Source organism: Elgaria multicarinata, chromosome 8 (genome assembly GCF_023053635.1).
Source record: "Elgaria multicarinata webbii isolate HBS135686 ecotype San Diego chromosome 8, rElgMul1.1.pri, whole genome shotgun sequence".
Taxonomy (NCBI): domain Eukaryota; kingdom Metazoa; phylum Chordata; class Lepidosauria; order Squamata; family Anguidae; genus Elgaria; species Elgaria multicarinata.
In genome coordinates this window covers 39,738,722-39,760,737 of record NC_086178.1, presented here as the reverse complement: position 1 = coordinate 39,760,737, position 22,016 = coordinate 39,738,722, and the positions used below count along the sequence as shown (strand labels likewise).

Below are 22,016 nucleotides of genomic sequence, written 5' to 3'. Positions count from 1 at the left end.
ACTATGTACCCCTGCATGCATTATTCAAGAAACACATTTGCTCTTCTGGGCAGGGCTTGTGGTGACTTCCAGGAGTTACTCTATGCCTTTAAAATATCTTGAAAAAAACAGTCATACACAGTGCCGCTCTGCTTTGAAGTGTAAAGCAACTTCAAGTATCAAGAAGCATGTAAGTGTGAATGAATTAGTTCTGTCCTATCCAACAATGAAATATGCATTTTCACATTTTGAACTATGTTAAAAAAACCATCCAGAAAGTATCAACTAGCTCGAGAGGCAATTGGCATCTCTGAGGAAATGTAAGTGGTGCTTATCAGATACAAGCACATGGAAAGAGAAAATAGATTTCACACAAAGAATATAAAATACAAAATAATGGTGGAACCTGATGAAAGAAACCATCGAGTTAATAAGATGAAAACAATGTGAAACACAGTAATTGGCGTTACTTTTAGGAAACAAATGGACTCTTTAACATTCATGATATTTTCATATCCATCATCAGTGGGTTTTTTTTTTTAATAGAAACAAATAAATTTCCCAATTTTAGAAAGAGAGAAATTGCATAAATTTGTCACCTTAATTTTACAACTTTAGCATAGCCATCCCCCTACCCCAACGTAGGGGAATAAGAGTAACAAAAGGGCAAAGTGCATGAACAGCCCTATTTAATCAGAAACTGTCTTAGATTTTTCTTTAAGCAGATTCTGGGTATGATATTTATAAGAGAATATGGCATTGAGAAGAGTGGGACTTCTATTTAGCCCTTTCCTCTTAAACTGAGTTTTCTATGGGTTAACATACCTGGGGATGGCAGGAGCCCCCCTGATGACCTAAACTCTCAGGTAGGGTGACTATTTGGCCTACTTTTGAGAGCAGTGATCACTATTTTAGGTCTGTTTTAAAGATATTAGAACCACAGTGATGGGCGAACTCTTCTGCATCCTGTTTGCACTTTGCTCACCAGTCGTGCTGGTTGCCTGAAACCCCAGCATGCATGCAAGGCAAGCTGCCAGATGGTCTGTGGGTGCCTGTCAGGAGCTCGCGTCCTTTTCTGGTTGTTCACAGACGTGATTTGCACAACTTTGTTGCTACAAATATTTGCAGAAATCAGGATTTGCGCAAAATCGCAGCTATAAACAATTGTGTAAAAATGCAAGCATAAAGGATCATTTACATCTGCAATTTTGTGCAAATTACGCAATTTACAGCCGTGATTTTGCGCAGTTAGCGATTTCCATAAATCTCTCCATCTGCGAAGTTGCGCAAATTGGTAAACCGCAAGCTGGCCTGACTTGGTGCACGCTGAGTTGAGCAAGCTCAGGGATCCGCAAGCTGGCATTGCCAAGCTCCACCCCCAAAATGAATTCCTCTGAAATCCCTACAGGATCAGAATCCTTTTAAGTGAACCATTAACAGCATTTATACAGCAGACTTAGAAGGCAGGCACACTGGTCATCTGGTCACAGTTGTTCAATATATTGTATTTCTTTTTAAGATATGGTATGGGTGCAATGCTATGCATGTTTAGATGGAAAAAAGACCTACAATGTCCAGCATTCCACAGCCAGCCATGCTGGCCTAGGAATGAGGTATAGGACTTTTTTTTCTGTTGAAACATGCTTAGCATTGCATCCTAATTCTTTCTAAATGTGCATCTGTACATATCGATTAGCATGTGCCAATTAAATGCAAATTGATATCCTCTTTTGCCCACTTTTTGTGGTGGTGCATATTTTCTTACTTTGGAGATGTGCAGGGAGACATCCTATTCTCAGGTTGTCCCCTAGTACTGTTAGATGTGGAATGGTGGGATGGTTTTTGTTGCCTGTGTGGCCTGTCTCAGGAATAAGAAGGACCTGATCTCAGGACCAGTGCAATCCCATAAGCAGTATAGGTAGCTCTCCATGGCCTTAGTTAGACCTGCCTGCTCCCGGGATTCCCTGTGTGTCTTTTGGATGCACAGGGATAATCCCAGGACAATCCCGGGATATAGGCTTGGTCTAGCCATGACCCAAGATGACAGAATTCCAAGGGATCCAGGTTAATTTATTAAAACATAAAGAAATACTTTTGATATAATGTTGCTTTGATATAAGAGTGCAATCCCAGAGCATGTACTCAAGAGTAGTGATCAATAAGATTACTCTGCAGTAAATTGTCTGAAAACTGTACTATAACTTTTCTATTCTGATGCATTCCCCCCCCCCCCTTTAATAACCTTTTCTAAGTTGTTCTTCAGCCAATATGCTTCCTTGTCATGTAGGCAGTTTGATCCTGACCAAGTCCAAATGGGAAGCTCTCAGGGGAATAATCCAACATGCATTTCCATATATATTAATAAGCTGTGTGCAGCATTTTTTGGCAATTCATATAATAGAATTTTGAAATGAGCTAGAGCTTATCATCTGAACAGTGAAGACCACAGACTCCTTTCTGTCAAAAGTAATGGAATGAGATCATCTGCACCATCATTTCTACTAGCTGTCTTCATTTTCCTATACAGGAAAGTGCACATAAATCTTGCTCTGTCTCCTATGCTACAAAACAGGCCTGCTATTTACAGTTGGGAAGATAAGCTAAACTCTTTATATTATGGGGTAGGACAAAAAAGCATAGGAAATTAGGCTTCGGAGAACTGAAGTTTGATTTTTACTGATAACCTGTAGGAAATAATATAACACTTATGGATAAAACAAACAAATATATGATTGGCTAACAGTTAGTGAACTAAAAAATAAATGTTTCTATAGTTTTCAAAAAACCTGGAAATCCAATTGTGATTTCAAATTTTTGTTGGAATTTACAGTATTTTCTTTTTCTTCCAAAACCTTCTCAAATTCACCAAAGCACTGTACAGCATGGAAATAGCAGAGGCACTATAGCACTCTGCTCCAACGTGGTGCCCTCCAGATGCGTTGCACTACAAATCTCATAGAATCATAGAATAGCAGAGTTGGAAGGGGCCTACAAGGCCATCGAGTCCAACCCCCTGCTCAATGCCGGAATCCACCATAAAGCATCCCTGACAGATGGTTGTCCAGCTACCTCTTGAATGCCTCTAGTGTGGGAGAGCCCACAACCTCCCTAGGTAACTGATTCCACTGTCATTGTGCTCTAACAGTTAGGAAGTTTTTTTTCCTGATGTCCAGCTGGAATCTGGCTTCCTTTAATGTGAGCCCATTATTCCATGTCCTGCACTCTGGGAGGATGGAGAAGAGATCCTGGCCCTCCTCTGTGTGACAACCTTTTAAGTATTTGAAGAGTGCTATCAGGTCTCCCCTCAATCTTCTCTTCTCCAGGCGAAACATGCCCAGTTCTTTCAGTCTCTCTTCACAAGGCTTTGTTTCCAGACCCCTGATCATCCTGGTTACCTTCCTCTGAACACGCTCCAGCTTGTCTGCATCCTTCTTGAATTGTGGAGCCCAGAACTGGACGCAATACTCTAGATGAGGTCTAACCAGGGCCAAATAGAGAGGAACCAGTACCTCACGCGATTTGGAAGCTACACATCTATTAATGCAGCCCTTCTATTAATAGCATTTGCCTTTCTTGCAGCCATATCACACTGTTCAGCTTGTGATTTACAACAATTCCAAGATCCTTCTCATTTGTAGTATTGCTGAGCCAAGTATCCCCTATCTTGTAACTGTGCATTTGGTTTCTATTTCCTAGATGTAGAACTTGGCATTTATCCCTATTAAATTTCATTCTGTTGTTTTCAGCTCAGCACTCCAGCCTATCAAGATTACTTTGAAGTTTGTTTCTGTCTTCCAGGGTATTAGCTATCCCACTCAATTTTGTGTCATCTGCAAATTTGATAAGCGTTCCCTGCACCTCCTCGTCCAAATCATTAATACAAATGTTGAAGAGCACTGGGCTCAGGACTGAGCCCTGCAGTACCCCACTCGTTGCCTCTCCCCAGTTTGAGAAGGTTCCATTGATAAGTACTCTTTGAGTCCGATTTGTAGCCAACTGTGAATCCACCTAATAGTTGTTCCATCTAGCCCACTTTTAGCTAGTTTGTTAATCAGAATGTCATGTGGTACTTTGTCAAAAGCTTTGCTGAAGTCAAGATATAAGATGTTCACAGCATTCCCACAGTCCACAAGGGAGGTTACCCGATCAAAAAATGAGATCAAATTAGTCTGACAGGATTTGTTCCTGACAAATCCATGTTGGCTTCTAGTAATCACTGCATAGATTTCAAGGTGTTTACAGATTGACTTCTTTATAATCTGCTCCAGAATTTTCCCAGGGATGGATGTCAGACTGACTGGCCTGAAGTTTTCAGGTTCCTCCTTTTTGCCCTTTTTGAAGATAGGGACAACGTTAGCCCTCCTCCAGTCGTCCGGCACCTCACCCGTCTTCCATGATTTTGCAAAGATAATAGACAAAGGTTCTGAGAGTTCTTATGCTAGCTCCTTCATTACTCTAGGATGCAGTTCATCGGGCCCTGGAGATTTGAACTCATTTAAGGAAATTAGGTGTTCTTTGACCATTTGTTTATCAATCTCAAACTGCAATCCTGCCCCCTCAACTTCTGCTTCACTTTTTCCAGGGGGATCATAGACCCGCTTTTGGGAGAAGACTGAGGCAAAGTAGGAATTGAGCACTTCAGCCTTTTCTTTGTCATCTGTTATCAATTTGCCATCCTCATTAAGCAGTTGAACCACTATTTCTTTCCTCTGTCTTTTACTACTCACATATCTGAAGAAAGCCTTTTTATTGCTCTTAGCATCCCTCGCTAATCTCAGCTCATTCTCAGCTTTAGCCTTCCTGATGCCATTTCGGCACTTCTGTGCCACCTGTCTGTACTCTTCTTTTGTAGCCTGGCCTTCCTTCCACTTCCTATATGTATCCTTTTTTGTTTTCAGGTCATCTCTAAGTTTTTTGTGGAGCCACATTGGTTTCCTCTGTTGTCTTCTATCTTTTCTCCTTGTTGAAATTGTTTGAAACTGCCTTTAAAAATTCCTTTTTTAAATACTCCCACCCATCCTGCACTCCTTTTCTCATTAGGATCACTTGCCATGGGACCTTACTTATCATAGTTCTGAGTTTATTAAAATCAGCTTTCCTAAAATCCAGAGTACGTGTATGGCTACACTCAGCTTTTGTCTCCTTTATAATCAAGAATTCAAATATGACCTGGTCACTTTCCCCCAGAGTTCCCATAACTGCCACTTTATCCACTAAGTCATCCTTATTGGTCAATATCAAGTCAAGGATTGCTGATCCTCTAGTTCCTTCCTCCACTTTCTGTAGGAGAAAGTTATCACCCACGCATGTCAGGAAGTTCTTGGAAGGGCTGCTTTTGGCAGTATTGGTCTCCCAACAAATATCAGGGTAATTGAAGTCCCCCATCACTACTACATCACACTTCCTTGAAACACTGGCAATTTATTTCTCAAAAGTTTTGTCCTTGTCTTCTCCTTGATTGGGTGGTTGGTAGTAGACTCCGATTATCATGTTCAGTCAGTATGGCCACCTCTAAAGGGCACTAAGTCAAGAAGGTGGCATTAGAGTTTTGCAGAGGCCAAGGGACTCCATGCAATCCCAAATCCTAGGTGTTTCATTAGGCTGTGCACCCAGGGATTTTTTTTTTAAGGCGAACCTTTATTGAATACTCAATCATCAAGGACACTGGCCGGAAGATGGGTTTACAAGGCGATATTAGCCTTCAGGGTCCCTACTCCTGGCCTCTTTGAAGCATTGCTCTCAGCAGAGAGGCTCCCAGCAGAATGATTCCTTTTTGCTCCTGCTGCTGGGAGCAATGGTGCTCTCTTGGAGGCATTGGTTCTTCGGTGCAGCAGGGGAACAGCTGGAGGGCAGCTGGGCGGCCATTCCCACTGTGTCTGGATCCCTACTCAGTGGCCACCTCAATTCGACACTTATTGCTTAAGACATTAGGGTGTGCCTGGCACACCCCTTGCACATGCCTATACATACTCATTGAAATCTATGGAACAAATTAGTCATGATTAACTTGGCATATGACTAAGTCTGGATCCAGTTCCCTTTCTCTAGTTGGTGACTGGATGCCCCATGGGAAGATGTAAAAGACAAAAGAAAATAAATTAATGGAGAAAGAGATCTCCACTATGGTGAGATGTCTTGTATTTCTATTTCTATTATATTTATTATTTCCAATTTTGTGCCTGTACATAGTGCATGTCCAAATGTCATGCAAATTGGTGTCCTCTTTTTGTCCTCTTTTCTTGGTAACGCATTTCCTCTTTCTTGGTGAGGGTAAGTTACAACCCTATTGTTCCCTGATGGTAGAGGAATCATTAATAAGTCCTACTTTTGATCTTTTGGGATTAACATCTCTGAGGAACTGACACTGACTATGATTCAGAAATGGTTTGGTGTATACATATACTAATTTGTGTATCTGGACACCACTGCCCTCTTGTGATTGCAGTCTGTTAAGCTTTATAGAACTAGATCTGTTTTTAATGGGTTGATGCTTTAGAGAATATAAGGTATAAAATGATGTTAATAGGAAATGTTCATGTGAGTAAGAGAGTTATCTTTAAGGGTTCCACTATGCTTCACTTTTAAGTTTGAAATATGTATGTATATGGTATACAATACCATAGCTGACATATTTTTATTTGTATCCTGCACTACAAAAATCTGATTTTATCAGGAATTATGAACATACCTTTCCGCACAGCAGTGTCTGCACATTACAAAAACTCATTGGTATCTCAGAATTTGTGGCTTTCAACATGCAGTTCTATTATCAGTCTACTATTGATGACAATTGTCTCAGACTGCCAAGTGACAAGACAGAGAAAAGACTTTGCTTAAGATTTCTATTCAACATTGACCACTTTTCATGAATGCGCCACATTTATACAAAATGACATCTTTTCTGTACTTCATACCTTAGCATCCAAGGAAGTCATGTACAAAACAAAACCAAAAAAAACCCAATATAGAATGCTGTTTTTACATTATATGATTAAATACACATTTAGAAAAAGTAATAGAAGAGCCACATTTTCTGACTCAAGTGTGCATTTTCCCTCCTGATAACACAATAGAAAGTAGCAATAGATTTTATGGTTAAATCCACTCCCAATTTGGCCTTGTCTTGCATCTTCCCATTCAGTGAAAAATTATCTTTAAAATATATTAGAATTCCAATAAATAAAAAGGGATTTTTCTCTTCTACACCCCCCACCTTTTGCTGGTGGTAAAGTAACGGTGAAAAACGGGCTACCTTTATTACACATGAATTTGTCCTGCCCTGTTGAATGTCTCCTCTTTTCCTTTTATTAATATTGAGGACTTCAGAGTCACAAACAATTATTATTATTATTTAAGATAAAAACACTTAAAACAATATACAAGAATTAAAAAACACAAAACATGCAATATGCACATACATTTAAAACCACTACAACAACTCTAAAAAACAATGAGCCAAAAAACAAACCCAGGCTCATTAAATATTGCTAAATGCCTGGGAAAAGAGAAAAGTCTTGACCTGGCGATGAAAAGATGACAATGTCGGCACCAAGCAAGCCTTGTCAGGGAGATCATTCCACAGTTGGGGGCCCACCACAGAGAAGGCCCTCTCTCTTGTTGCCACCCTCCAAACTTCCCTCAGAGTAGGCACCTGGAGGAGCACCTTAGATATTTAATGTAGTGTGCAGGTAGGTTCACGTTGGGAAAGGAGTTCCATCAGGTATTGTGGTCCCAAGCCATGTAAAGCTTTATAGGTTAAAACTAGCTCCTTGAACTGTCTGACATTTTATTATTATTTTCCTGTGGTATTACCCCACAATTGATTATCACGTATATGTCTAGATTAGTATGTCTGGTAAGTATAGAATGTTAGAACTGAGTGGGTGTGGTTTATGATGTAATAGGTGGGGGGGAGGAGTATATAAGTAGAGTGTTGGGAGTTTGTGAGGTATGTGAGTTTGAGTGCATGTGAGGAGAGTAAGAAGAGTTTGAATTCTAGGGACTTAGGATTGGTGTGAAGAGAGTGAGGTGGTTGGTGTGTGGAGAGTTTAGATCAGGCAGGATTAAAAGCATTATATTATGATTTAAAACTTTTAAACAACAATAAACATTTTTATTTTGTTAGCTACCAAATTCCACATGTCAGCTTGGCATTATTTATCTGCCTTACAGTTATTAAACACCTACACCCAGGGCCGGAGCTGCCATAGAGGCAGCTCAGGTGGCGGCCTAGAGCACCAAGCAAAGGAGGGCTCCGAACGGCGCGCCCGGAAGCCACTTCCAGATGCGCTGTTCCGAAGCCGCTGCCCCGCCCCCTAACCCCAGCGTCCTGGCTTCGAAGCCAGGAGCAGGTGCTGGGGTTGGGGGTTGGCTTCAGTACAGCGCACCTGACTAGGGCGCAAAATAGTCTGGCACCAGCCCTGCCTACACCAGATTATACCCACAGTGTATTTAGAGCAGATCCTGAATTAAACCTTTTTCCTTCATAGCTAGGGGAAAGGTTTTATTTAACCCTCCCTGAGGTTTTCAAGTGGTGACACTTGGCCTGAGAAGGGTTTATGCGACGGGCCTAGTGTAAGGGTCTGTTACGTCGCAGTTCTCTTCACCTTTTAAAAACTGCTGTGCGTGACACCTGATTCCTGAAGATTTAGGAGGAAATATATTCAGCAGCCTATTATCCTAGGCCAGGTATGGGCAACTTGTGGAATTTGATATTTTGGCCTCCATCTCTCATCATCTCTCACCATTGGCTTGGCTGGCTGAAGCTGACGGGAATGGTAGGTCAAAACATATGGAGGACCACGAGTTGCTCACCCCTCTCTTTGGCAAATAGACTTCATTTTCCATAACAGGTAGTTCCATGGTTGATGTAGTAGTGAAATGTCTTTATCCAGTAGGGGCCAAATTGCGCAGGCACCGTTTTTGTGGGTGTATATTTCTTCCTGGGTGATAAATGGGTGCTGCATGCCCGATTCCTCAGCTTAAGCCTATAGCTGATGCAGTATGTCCATACAACTGTTTAAAAAGCTGGAATCCCATTGATGAGCGCATGAGGTTAGATTTAATCTTCCCCTCCTCCAACAATAGCTGATTGGTGGGATTCCAGCTGGATAAAAAAGGGTGACACACAGACACACACACACACACGTACACATCTGCACACAGAAAGAGAGAAAGAGAGAGAAGGCTGCAATCTGCTGTGGTGAGAAGACATCTGGTGGATTATTTCTGAATCGGCCCCAACAGGGTCGGTACATCCTCAATTAAAAGATTTTAAAAGAATAAATCTGAAAAATCAAATTCAGGGGTGTTGGAAGGGAATGTGCCAGTTGCGAAGAGCATCTAAATGTTCTTGCCTTATTTAATGGCTATATGTGTTACTGTCATTGATTGGGCATATGGAGTTCTTTAATGAAGAGGTTTTTAATATAGAAAATGCCTTAATTCCCCCCACCTCCAAAATAGAAAAACAAATATTATGAATGGTTTAAAACTGCATCATGACAATCCTGAATGCAAGACCATATTAGAGGCATCAAAGTGATTCTGTGATTAAGTGCTGGATCATAGCGGTGTGCAGAGCAGGTCTGCTCCTCCTCAAAACTTGGGGCAGAGCTCTGTTGAGTGGGGTTCCCGCTCCAATTTTTGGAGGCAGTCCATCTCTCCGCACCACTGGATGACTCATCAGGAAACTGCTCCATTTTCAGAGGAAATGGGAATGAACAAAAATGCATACATCTCCATTATTTTTAAAGATAAAGAGATGAAACTTGGCACCCTGATAGCTCTTTAAAAAAAAAAAAAAAAAAAAAAGCCTTAAACCATCCCACACACACACACACACATCCACAACTGTGCAGGAACTTTTGTCCTTAATTTTGCTGATGCACATTTGTGTGTCTTCAGTTTATAAAAATAGAGATCTGCTGTGTTCCCTGACTATTTGCTGTAATGGGGTGAAATGGGGTGGGGGGTGGGGTGTCAGACAAGACCAAACATAAATATAATCTCTCTCTCTCTCTCTCTCTCTCTCTCTCTCTCTCTCTCTCTCTCTCTCTCTCTCTCAAAGCATGTAAACTTGAGTCCTGTCTTCAAAAGAGGAGATTTACTAGTACTAGCAATACCAAACTTCTCTCTAACCACCCTTTTCTTCTCTTGACTTTACACCTGGATGAGTTGTGTCCATATTTGCAGTACACAGATCAGGCTTTGGCACAAGATTCTTTTCCACATCCTAATATTGGCTTGTGAGACTATGGATCTACACTGCCTGCCAGTCTCCCTGGGATAACTCATTTACATGGAATAGTTTTCATTATTTTCATGTGAGCCATTTTTTCCTAAATCCTTCCTTTCAGCCAACATCAATTTTTCAAGAAGTGCAGAAAATTGGTTGTAGTTTCATTCTTGTTCAGACACAGATCCCATAATTTAAACATATGGTACCAAGTCGACACACATGGGGGACTTTGATTTTTGTAGGAAGTTAGTTTCTGAAAGTTCTGCAAGCTCTCTTGAGAGAAGATGAAGTGCATATGGGGAGTGGAACTTGGACTCTTTCTCGCTCCACAACCTAACAAATGAATGAGTTCCAGGGCAGGGAAAAATGGGTTATATCATTTGCAATCCCTCCCTCTGAGCACTTGGAGGAGGGGACAGGGAGGTGACTGTGGTTATTGGTTAGCCACAGATGTCAGTCTCAAAACTACTCCTCCCTCACCCCTCAGTGACAGTGTCTTCCTAATATGGAAGTGTTCAGTTAGTTGTCCATCAACATGAAACGAGCTCTCACATCGCCTAAAAGACCTTCGGATACCTAGGATCCATTTGGGGCTCTGAATGATCTCACTGCACTGGGGGTTTCTGATGGTTTTAAAACCGTCCCCTAACTGCACTGCAATTTTGGAGATCTGTTGGACCCCCAGATTTTTGGTGTGGAGTGCACACCCCTAGTGGATCACTTAACAACCAAGTTCATTTTGTTAGCCCTTGAAGAGGTCCTATAATCTTTGGGCATATTCACACTACAGACTAAACCTGCCACTTTACCAAGGCTTCTGTTTCTAGATAATTTGCAAGATTAAGATAGGCTCCTTTTCATGTGTTTTTCCCCCAGAGCTTTTTCCTCCTCTATTCCTTTCCTTATGTTAATTACACAAGTGCTAAGAGGCACTGTAGTATAGTGCAATTGCATAGTTATACTAGGCTTGATTCTGCCATTCACAAATATTACCAGACTTTCCACATTAGAAGAAAAAAAACCCCAACCCTTGCTAAAATGGTTGCAAAGCACAGAAGAAGCCCTGGAGGATAATGACTTCATGTAAACAACCCACAAACTACAGTAAGTGAGGAATCATGGGCATACAATAACTGCCTTGTGTAGAAAGGTTCGTCATATCTACCTTCTCTATATCTATATCTATATTTACTTTACTTTCAGCTTGGGTGGCGAAGTAGTGAGAGGAAACGAAGGAAGCTACGTAGGCAAACATTTCCGCATGGGATTTATGACGATGCCCGCGCCTCAGGACAGACTGCCGCATCCTTGTTCCAGTGGCTTTACTGTGAGATCCCAGTCGCTTCATTCTGTTGGAGGGACAGACGATGAAAGCAGTAGCTGCTCTCGCAAGCAACCACCGCCAAAACCGAAACGAGACCCCAATACCAAACTAAGCACATCCTCTGAAACTGTAAATGCTGGAACTACGAGTAAGAGTGGAAAGCTAGCAGATAGGACTGAAGGTAAGTGCTAGACTCCTGTTTACTTGAGGAGTTCATGCTGAATGTTCACTTCATAATGGCACATTTGTCAACTGGCAAGAAGGTTGCTGTTGAGCTTGAACTGAATGCTGCAGGGGTCCCCATCCTTTTCGGGTCATTGGGTACATCATGGGTGCTCACACAGGTTGGTTGTCGTGGTGGGCATGCCCAGTCACAAAACATCCATTTGCCAGATTGCAAACTGGTGAGACTCAACAAAACAAAGAAGTAACTCACCCAAGAACATAAGTACAAGGGAATTATGGGGTCTGAGCTACCAAGCAGTCTTTTCAACTTGCAGTTTTCTGCTCCAACACCCATTTTGCAAAAGTCAAATGGATGTGGCTCAGAGACAAGTAACTTAGTCAAGAAACTAAGTACAAGGCAGAGCTATGGTCTGAGCCCCAAATGCTAAATCATATATTTCCCCCCACAAAACACAACAAAATACCCATTTCACAGAAGGCAAGTTGAGGATGCTCAGAGATACACTCCACATGCACACATTTCAATTGACAGTCCAGGAAAGAAAGACTGTGCTGGAGGACTCTGAAGTCTCCCAGCCTTCCAGTTAATTATGTTTTAATTAAAAACAATTCTTTAACAATAAAAAAAAATCTGAAGGGAGACTGGCAGGAACCAAGAGAGATAACCATGGGGGCCACATTGGAGACCAAAGTAATGCTGGATGCAATGCGTGAGACTGAAACATTACACAAACAGAAGATCACAGTGTAGCTGAACTTTGTAATCCCTTCTTGCTCTTCTGAAGCCATCTGGGCCCCCAAATTGCCTATCTGGAAGGTTGTGGGGGGACTTCCTGAACAGTGTTGTGAAAGGCTTCACTCTCCCATGCCATTCTCTACCCTCCAGAGAGGCTTTTCGATGAGGAGTGGGGGGTGCAGCGGGTGCAGGCAGGTAACTTCAGGAGAGAAGAAATATTGGTTGTATGTGTGACCTTCCATTCACACAGCCTTTGGAATCACACTGACTGGATGCAAATCTCTCCCTTTTTCTTTGCTTGACCACAATACAGTGTTCATTGTTGCCACTGCCTAAATCAAAATTCAATGTGAAAATGTTCAGGGAATTAATTTGCATAAACAAAACTGCTGTTGTTGTTATTAGTTTTTGTTGTCGCTCCTCCCAATACCGCACTGTTGATCACAGAGGTGCTTTGCAGAGTTTCATAAACCAGTTCCCTGCCCAGAGGAGCTTACCTTTAAATATCAAAATGGAAAGGTAGCAACAGTCTTGGGCTTTATTTCTTTTGGGGATGAGGGCTAAGGAGGGAAGCCAAAGGGTTCACAGAAGTGATGGGTTTTGAGGAGGGATTTGAAGGAAATGAGAGAGGTAGTATTACCTAGGTGTCCTAAGAAGCAATTTGAAGCTTGCGGGTAAGCAAGTGGTAATGCATGGATGAGTTGTTTAAATGAACAGGAGAGTTTGGAGAAACCTGAGAATGGAAGACAGAGAAGAGCAAAGGTCAGGAATAAATTGGGAAATGGGGTCACACAGATTAGGGACACTTGAGGATTTTGTTCAGTCTGCATTTTTAAGCAGGCTGGCCTGATTCAACCTTCCTGCACTACTATGTGGATCAAAGCTGCAGGTCTGCATTCTATGAACAGATGGAGCTTCAATTCATGGAAGGAGTCTTAGGCCAGATCTACTCCAAGCAAGAGACGACACTTTTAAACTAAATCCTTGGGAAAAGCCAACAGGAGCTGGGAAGCATCCGGTTCGGGTTAAATCATCTGAAGGAGATGAATCGGAACATGTTTTTGATTGTCCCAGTGTAGAAGGGGAGCAGATAGGCCATGAGTACAGGATAGAACATGATAGCCAATCAAAGAGGCTAAAGTGCAACAGGAAAAAAGGGACACTGCAGAGACATCTGGGGAGGGACACCGTGTATAGGTGTTTCTATGCAAATGCTAGAAGCCTCCAAGCCAAAATGGGAGAATTGGAATGCTTGGTTTCAAAGGAGAACCTGGACATAGTGGGCATTACAGAAACCTGGTGGAATGGACACAGTCATCCCTGGATACAAACTTTACAGGAAGGACAGGGAAGGGCGTACTGGGGACGGTGTTGCTCTCTATGTCAAAGAGGGTATTGTGTCAAGTAGACTAGAGCACCTAAATGGGCAAGACTCTTCCATAGAAGTGCTGTGGGTGACAATGCAGGGCCCCAAAACTAATGTAGTGCTAGGAACATGCTATCGTCCCTCAGGCCAAAATGCTCAGATTGACTTTGAGATGGAGAATGAAAACAGGGTGACCTCCAAACAAGGATAGCCGGGCCCCAAGCCATTTAGGGCTTTAAATGTTAATACCAGCACTTTGAATCGGGCCCGAACCAGGACTGGCAGCCAATGGAGCTGGAAAAGGACTGGCGTGGTGTGGTTGTGTTATTATATACTTTTAGAAACAATGTAAACAATGTAAAATCTATAAAAACAGCAATAAAATCTAAAATGCTTGGAAGAAAAGAAAGGCATTTCCCTGGCACTGGAAAGATAATAGACAAGGCACCAGAGGAATGTCCTTGGGAAAGACATTTCATAAATGGGGTGCCACAATTGAGAAGTCCTTCTTTCTTATAGTCACCTGCCTAACGTCCTTCAGCTGAGGCCTTCAAAAATGACCTGAGATGCATATGGGAGGAGATGTTTCTTTAGATATTCTGACCACAGGCCATTTAGGGCTTTAAAAATCAACACCAGCATGTTGTATTTGGCCTAGAATCATAGAATCATAGAATAGCAGAGTTGGAAGGGGCCTACAAGGCCATCGAGTCCAACCCCCTGCTCAATGCAGGAATCCACCCTAAAGCATCCCCGACAGATGCTTGTCCAGCTGCCTCTTGAAGGCCTCTAGTGTGGGAGAGCCCATAACCTCCCTAGATAACTGATTCCATTGTCGCACTGCTCTAACAGTCAGTAAGTTTTTCCTGATGTCCAGCTGGAATCTGGCTTCCTTTAACTTGAGTCCATTATTCTGTGTCCTGCACTCTGAGAGGATCGAGAAGAGATCCTGGCCCTCCTCTGTGTGACAACCTTGAATGAAGTGGAAGTCAGCACCGTTGATAGCATGAGCTTGCTTCTTCTGGCACACACTGTGGCATTCTGACACAGGACACCCAGGGCAATGATATTATTTTTTGCAGCCAATCTCATGGTAAAAGCATAATGGTAACCCTTTTCAAACATCATATAACATCATATAGCAGATGCTATAGGCACATTGCTTAGTTCAAGAAACAGTTCAATGTTAATAAATACAACTGTGACAGAAGTGAGCCCGACAAAAACTTCCCAAGTCAGCATCTCTATGGTTCAGAGTAAGGTCAAGGGTCTCATTAAATCCAGGCAAGATAGCATTCCAAGACATAGTTCAAGAGCAAGTTACAAATTAGAATAAACACACATAAAGAGGCAAAGATCAATCCAGCAATAAACTCTATCAGCTCATCTACACCAAGCAGGATATTCCACTATGAAAGTAGTATGAAAGTGGTATATAAAAGGCAGGAGCCACACCATGCAGGATATAATGGTATGAAAGCAGTATATGGCAGGTGTCAATGGGTCCCAACAGTTGTCAGTGCACTTCAACCCCACTATGAAGCAGTAGTGTGGCTCCTACATTTTATATACCACTTTCATACCATTTCCATAGTGCAATATCTGCTTGGTGTAGAAGAGTCCTATATCAGAATCACCACAGGATGCGTGTCAAGGCAGGTCAAAGATCAAGGGTCATCATAAGTCAAAGCTAGGGTGTTATGAGGGCACTGGGCAGTAGAGAAGTTCCCTTTCAGGGCCTCTTCGACCCATGCTCTCAGGCACTGATCGAAGCCCAGGTTTCAGGATAATAGCAGGAGAGATGTCCCAGGCAGGAGAGATGTTCACCCTTAGGGGCTCTACTACACTAGATCCTAGGCAGGCTAAAAACCGAGGTGGCAGGATGATCCCAGACATTAAAGAAAGGTTGAGTCCAAACAAGAAAGTGCTCCAGGCATTAGAGTTGTTGGTTCCAGCATTATATTTCATGGCAGGTTCTTATGGCACAACTTGATTTTGTTCTGACTTTATACTGTTAGCTTTACCCTACCCAGTGCCTGTTTACCCTACCCTGTGCCTGTTTGCATTCTCTTCCCCTCCTTATTGTTTTATTATGATTTTATTAGAATGTAAGCCTATGCGGCAGGGTCTTGCTATTTACTGTTTTACTCTGTACAGCACCATGTACATTGATGGTGCTATATAAATAAATAAATAAATAAATAAACAAATAAATAATAATAATAATAACAAGGTTCAAACAGAAAAGTGTCCAGATTTGATGAAGAGTCCAGGTGAGGTGTGCTTTGGGTAGCTCAGACAGTGGTAGATTGGAGCAGGAAAGATTTCAAGTAGTAAAGATGAGTTGTTCCCAGCAAAGGCCCTGGCATCTCAGCAGTGGTTTAAATTGAAGGGTGGCGTCACAAGAGTCCTTCTTCTTATGATCAAACTGACAGGGTACTCTAACCCATAAGCCAGCAGTATGTGTAATAGGGCATGCCTTTAGTCAAGGAGATAGATTTGAAGCCCCTCCTCCTTCAACCATGACTCTGCTCTGCTAGATTCTCACAGAGAGGCTTTCAGCCTCCTGAGCTGCAGACATTTCATTCAAGGTCAAAATCTGCAGTTGGTCAAGAGTGTTCAACTTCCTTTCACCCACCCACCCCATGCAAAGCCAGGCAGAGTTAAATTCCCACCATTCTGACATTCCACGGCCTTAGTATGCCCCAATTCAACCCCCATATCTCGTAATTATATGGGAAACTGAGCTGAGCTAAACTCTCATGGCCTAGGGCTTTCTAAGATTGGTCTGGGTCCTCAGTTCACTGATTCTAAACCTGAGTAAGAGTCTGGCTCTGAACCCATAGACCCCACAGCAGCACTGGGGCCAATCCAACACTGATGGACTGATATCTCATAATTATAGTGACCAAACTAAACAAACTCCCAAGGTTGTTCTGAGAATAAATTAGGTGGGGAGGGGCATGTATGCCAACCTGAGTTCTTTTGAGGAAGGGCAATGATAAATGTTGTAAATAATAATAATGCAAATGGTAAGAGACATTTTCAATCAGAGTGGTAGAGTTTTTTGGGAAATGGTTCTGGTTGGCATAACTCTTGATTTTGTTGATATCACTGGCTTTCTTTGTGATTAGGGATGGATCAATGTACACCTTTAACTATTCATCCACATGCACATACATTTTGTTATGGCATAATTGGCAGTAACATCTCATCCACAGGGAGGCTCATGAACATGGATGGAATTTGAACAAGAGCATAACTCTTGCTCAGCTCCTATTTATATCAATGGGGCTAATACTGAAAAAATAACTTGGTAGATTTTACTTTGTGTGCAATCTCCAGTGAGCTTTCTTCATAGAAGAAGTACCTCTTGTTGCTTTATAATTCTTGCTCAGACAAAAGAATTTGTCCAGCACTGTAATCTCTCTAAGTGGCTGACTTATTGAGGGCATTTACCTTTTAGGAGAGGCAATTACTGTACCAGTAATTGCTGTTTTTCAGAAGCAACACCTTTTTCTCTATCAAATCACTGCCATTAACCCATCTAGGATGCCAAACACCCATTGTGAGCTTGCACTTTTGCCACAGCACTGAAACAAGAATTAGATTGGAAAAGATTTAGAGCTGTCGGTATTTTGGAACAATTTCCCATTCCGCTTATGTCTGATACAGTCAACTAATGTATTTAAAGACTAGTGTTTGGAGGACTCAGGGTACAATGGAAGTCAGGGTTCTTCTTGGTTATCAGCTGTTTCTCTTTTTGTAATATGCATATTAGAAGTAGGACTGTGCCAGATTTTCATGGGTATAAAAGAGTTTTGGAGGCACTGAAATGCTTCCCGGAAGACATCCCCTCAAACAATTGTTCTCCATTTTTCTCTTGTCCCCTTCTTGGCAGCTGGCTTAGAACAAGTTTTAAACGTTTCTTCTGACTGAAATCCAGGAGAGGGCGACCACTTTTGGTCCAGGGGCCAGAGTACTCCCCCAGATCAAGCCAGTGGGGTGGATGATGTCAGAGGACAGGGCCTCACCCCCAAAGTCCCTCTTTCCCCAACGTCATCATCAGCCGTACCCCTCCCACTTAAAACACACACAGACACACACACATCGCATTGCAAATGGGGCAAATTCAAGTTAAAAATTAATCCAAATGAAATCCTTATACATCCCTAACTGTCATCCCTTTCCAACCTTCACTGGGCACATGGGGGTCAGAGAGTCAGGAGTGCACACATGCAGCATCAGGCGAAGGACCTTGCTCTCTCTCCCTTATTGCGGGGCGGACGCAAGAAATAAGAGATGACACAATATATTGGATTTAAACTGGGCCACTTTTATTCAAGATCTGCAAAGGGGTTCCTATCGGGCATCCAGTCAAGCCTGCAAGCAGACCTTCTATGCGAAGGGGCGAGCTTTCTTGGCCCAGCGGGTGGCGCTCTGTTTCTCGCCGCCCTGCTGAACATCCCCTAATGGGATAAGGATACCTTCCCTTGTCACCCCCAACCCATGCCCCCTAGGCTCAAGGTGGGTGAGAGAGGTCAGCCTCATACATGGACCTTATCCCCCAGCCCGGCCACAAGGCTCAAAACTGGGAGCCCTCGGGAATCACCTATCACTGTAACAGTGCCTATGAATGCTCGCCATTCAGTTCCCTCTGGATGCCCGTCCCTACTTGCCATGAATTAGATGTGACCAAATTAGATTGCAGTCAGATTCGCCTAGTTATGCTCCCAGACTGTCTTACAGTGTGGAGTAGGCGAAACAACTCATGTCCAATTCAGAACGTGAGCAAAAAATTCCTACTCGGCCCCCTAATGGCGACCAGCAAGCTCACACTGTCTACAGGGAGGGAGGGAGGGAGCAGCGGAAGCGAGAAAGAGGGTCTCCGAGGAGTAAGTGACCAGTTTATATCTGGTCAAGTCCCCTCCCAGTCCAGAGCGGTGCGAATTCCTGCCCAATGCAGGATGGACACGTCTCTCTCTTGCTCCGCCCACAAATCCCTCCCCATGCCTAGGCTTTGCCTGGCATGGCAGAATGGGCATTCTTGTCTTAGCCCTTCATGTGAATAAGGCTGATGTTTATACTGAATTCATTGTTATGGAAGAAAATCAACACAGACTACAAGGGTATGGGTGATATTTTTCCTGTTTTTCACCACTCATCTTCTAATCTAAAATATACATTGAGACAAATGCTGACATGAAAATGGCATGAAAATGGCAGCATCAGTATTGCTGGGTATGGACAAAAAGAAAAAAAAAAGATTTCGAGTGGGGGAATGATGGAAACCGCTTACAGTATATTTTTGCACAACTGCTTTCCAGTGTCAAAGGCCCTGCATAAATAATACAGTGTAAATAATTTTGTACAAGTGTAAATAATCCTTACACTTGTACAAAAATATTACAAAATATCAACCAAAAAGGAGGAAAAAACCAACAACCAAATGTTTTGAAATATTTTCCAACCATTCTTCTACCATAGCTGTTCCTCTTGTATGTTGGGTGAACAGGTCCATGTATTATTGGAGCTGAAAATAGTGTGTGTGTGTGTGTGTGTGTGTGTGTGTGTGTGTGAATACGCTTACTTTTTTTCAAAATTCTTTGTGAATTCCTTGTTCACTATGGGATATTTATATTTATATTCACATAGTATGTGAACATGCATGAAATATTTGATAAGCATTTGCTCTTCAATGTCAGAATGACATACAAAGTTATTTGACATTAGTGTGACTTCCATAACTTTCAGGCCTGCTATGGCAGACTGATATGAGGAGCTTAAGGGAAAGCTGTATGCTAGAGACTAGGCCCAACTTCTTACATAAACACTCTTGCTCTGGCCTTTGTTGAGTGTTCAAATCACGTCATAACTAGTGCTGTGCCAAAAATTTCAATTATTGCCAGGTGTGTTCTTTCAAAAATTAAAAATTAAAAAAGAGACAGAAAGAATTTCCCTCAACAAATGGCTACATTTAAAAGGTATGTGGAAGCCCTGTCCCTTCCCCCCACCCAGGAGAAAATTCTCCGAAATTCTCCCCTCCTTGCAGAAGAGGCAGAAAAAAGAATGCCTCTTTCACAGGGAGAGAAAAAGTTCCTGAACATAGGAGGCAGGATTTGGGAACAGCACTAGTTATAACAGACCTGTAAAGTAAGTCAGGATTGTTATCCCCATATTGTGGATGATCCAGCTCCACTTCAAAAATCCACCAAATGCATAATGCATTTGGGCAAAGATGTTCTGTTTTTCCCCTTCCCTTCCCACTTTTTTTGTACCCACAAACATGGTACAGAAAACATATGACAGCTAATACCTTAAACTGTGCCTTGTCTCTCACAGTCCCTCAGTGGTCTTCTTTGCTGAACAATAGGCCTTCACTTCTTATAACGCAATTAGCATCCGTCACATTGGATAAGACACTAACACTTCCTTCTCATAGCCAAGAAGTTGTGAGATTATAATGTCAGTTCAAAACTGACATCAGCAGTAGCTTAAAATATTCAGCATCATATTAGGTGGAACTCCCAAAGATTCCCTGACTTCAAAGTGTTGCCATACCTGCCTTTGCCATTTGAGTGGCAATTTAATTCTAAGAAGGTGGTGAATTATCTATAGCTGGTGCCTATTTTTCATTTTATCCACGGGGACTAATTGTGAGAGACACTGTGCAATGTTTGTCTGACGTGCTCTAGTGGCATTTGTCTCTTCATGGCTTTCAAAGTGTGTTCATGTACTGTAAATTCAGTGAACAATATGGCTGGTTGTAGGAAAATACACCTAGCAAAAGAATTACACAGTTTATCCAACTGTGTCTATCCACCAGTGGAATGGACACTGCTGATGGAAGGGATCCCCCTTCTGCACCCCCCCCCCATGCCCCAAAATCTTTTTCTGGATGGGAAAAGAGGAAGGGAAGTTCTAAGCTGGCCAGATGCCTTTGCTTAACAGAAGGTAATCCTTTATTTGAATCCTTTTATTTCTGTTTCAGTTGTTTTAAATCTGTTAGTGCATTTTTACATCTTTCCACTGCTGCTAGGTGTTATTTTGGTTTTTATTTTTTATTTTATACTGTAGTTTTAAACTTTTAAATTTTTATATTGTAGTTCATCATGTTGTATTTTATGATTTTAATTGTTGTGAACTTCCTAGAGAGCTTGGACTACTGGGTGGTACAGAAATGCAATAAATAAATAAATAAATAAATAAATACATCCAAGTCAGGTTGAAAAATAATGAAAGGAGGCCCTTGAGATCGCCCATCTACAATTAGAACTTGGACAGCTGACTGAGCAGGTGCACAGGTTAATTAGTCAGGCTTCTTTAGGGTGAAATTATCTACAATATAGCATATGGAAATACAATGGAAATTGGTGTCCACTTTTTGGGTGATGCATGTTCTGTTTTCTGGTAACACATACAAAGCTGCCTTCTACCAAGTCAGAGCATTGGTCCATCTGGCCCAGTGTTGACACTGGCTGGCAGCAGCTCCCCAGGGTTTCAGGCAGGACATTTTCCATCCCTACCTTGGGATGCTAAGGAATTAGGTCAGGCACCTTCTGCATGCAAAGCAGGTGTGGAACCACTGAACGTAAGTGGATGCCTAGGAAGTCCCATATTGTGAGCAGATGTCAACTTGCGTGACATTGGATGTGCCCTCAATGCCCTTTCATGGAAGACCAATTTCATTTAAAAACACACCAAAATCCAGAGAATTTTCAATGTTTGAATCTTGAGGTAAACATATGCATGTAGGGCCCCTTTACTTGGCCACTGAACACACAGCTGGTGGGGTATGTGGGGCCTGTACATGTGCCAGTGGTGAGGGAGGGGGATTTGGAAAGTGACCCACTGACCCCTGCACATGTTCTTCAATCAGTGCATGAGGAGCTTGAAGTGACTCCTCCCCCCTCTTGTTAAACTGGAATTCTGGAGGAGTGAAATGCATAGGTTGCTAGGAGAAATAGGAAGGGACTTAATTGGGCAAATCCTTCAATTTAATTTAAGACCCCAGCCCTATTTTTTTCAAATTATTGGCCCCCCACACCCCATTTTATGGACAGAAGGGTATGCAGAATCCCTGGGATGCCAAGATAATACAGGGACATCTGGGAACAGTGAGACTAATACAGCTCAAATTGAAAATACAGCTCAGTGCAAAACTGCAGGGTTTGCTCAGTTTCAG

General features: G+C 42.3%; 1 protein-coding gene across 1 annotated transcript in view; it reads left to right on the top strand.

The window, feature by feature from the left end:
• Positions 1-22,016, top strand: part of NYAP2 (neuronal tyrosine-phosphorylated phosphoinositide-3-kinase adaptor 2) — a 196,950-nt gene that overhangs the window by 82,223 nt on the left and 92,711 nt on the right. The window contains exon 3 of the mRNA XM_063131493.1: positions 11,423-11,724. Coding sequence (XP_062987563.1) covers positions 11,423-11,724 — 302 coding nt within the window. The remainder of the gene's footprint in view (positions 1-11,422; positions 11,725-22,016) is intronic.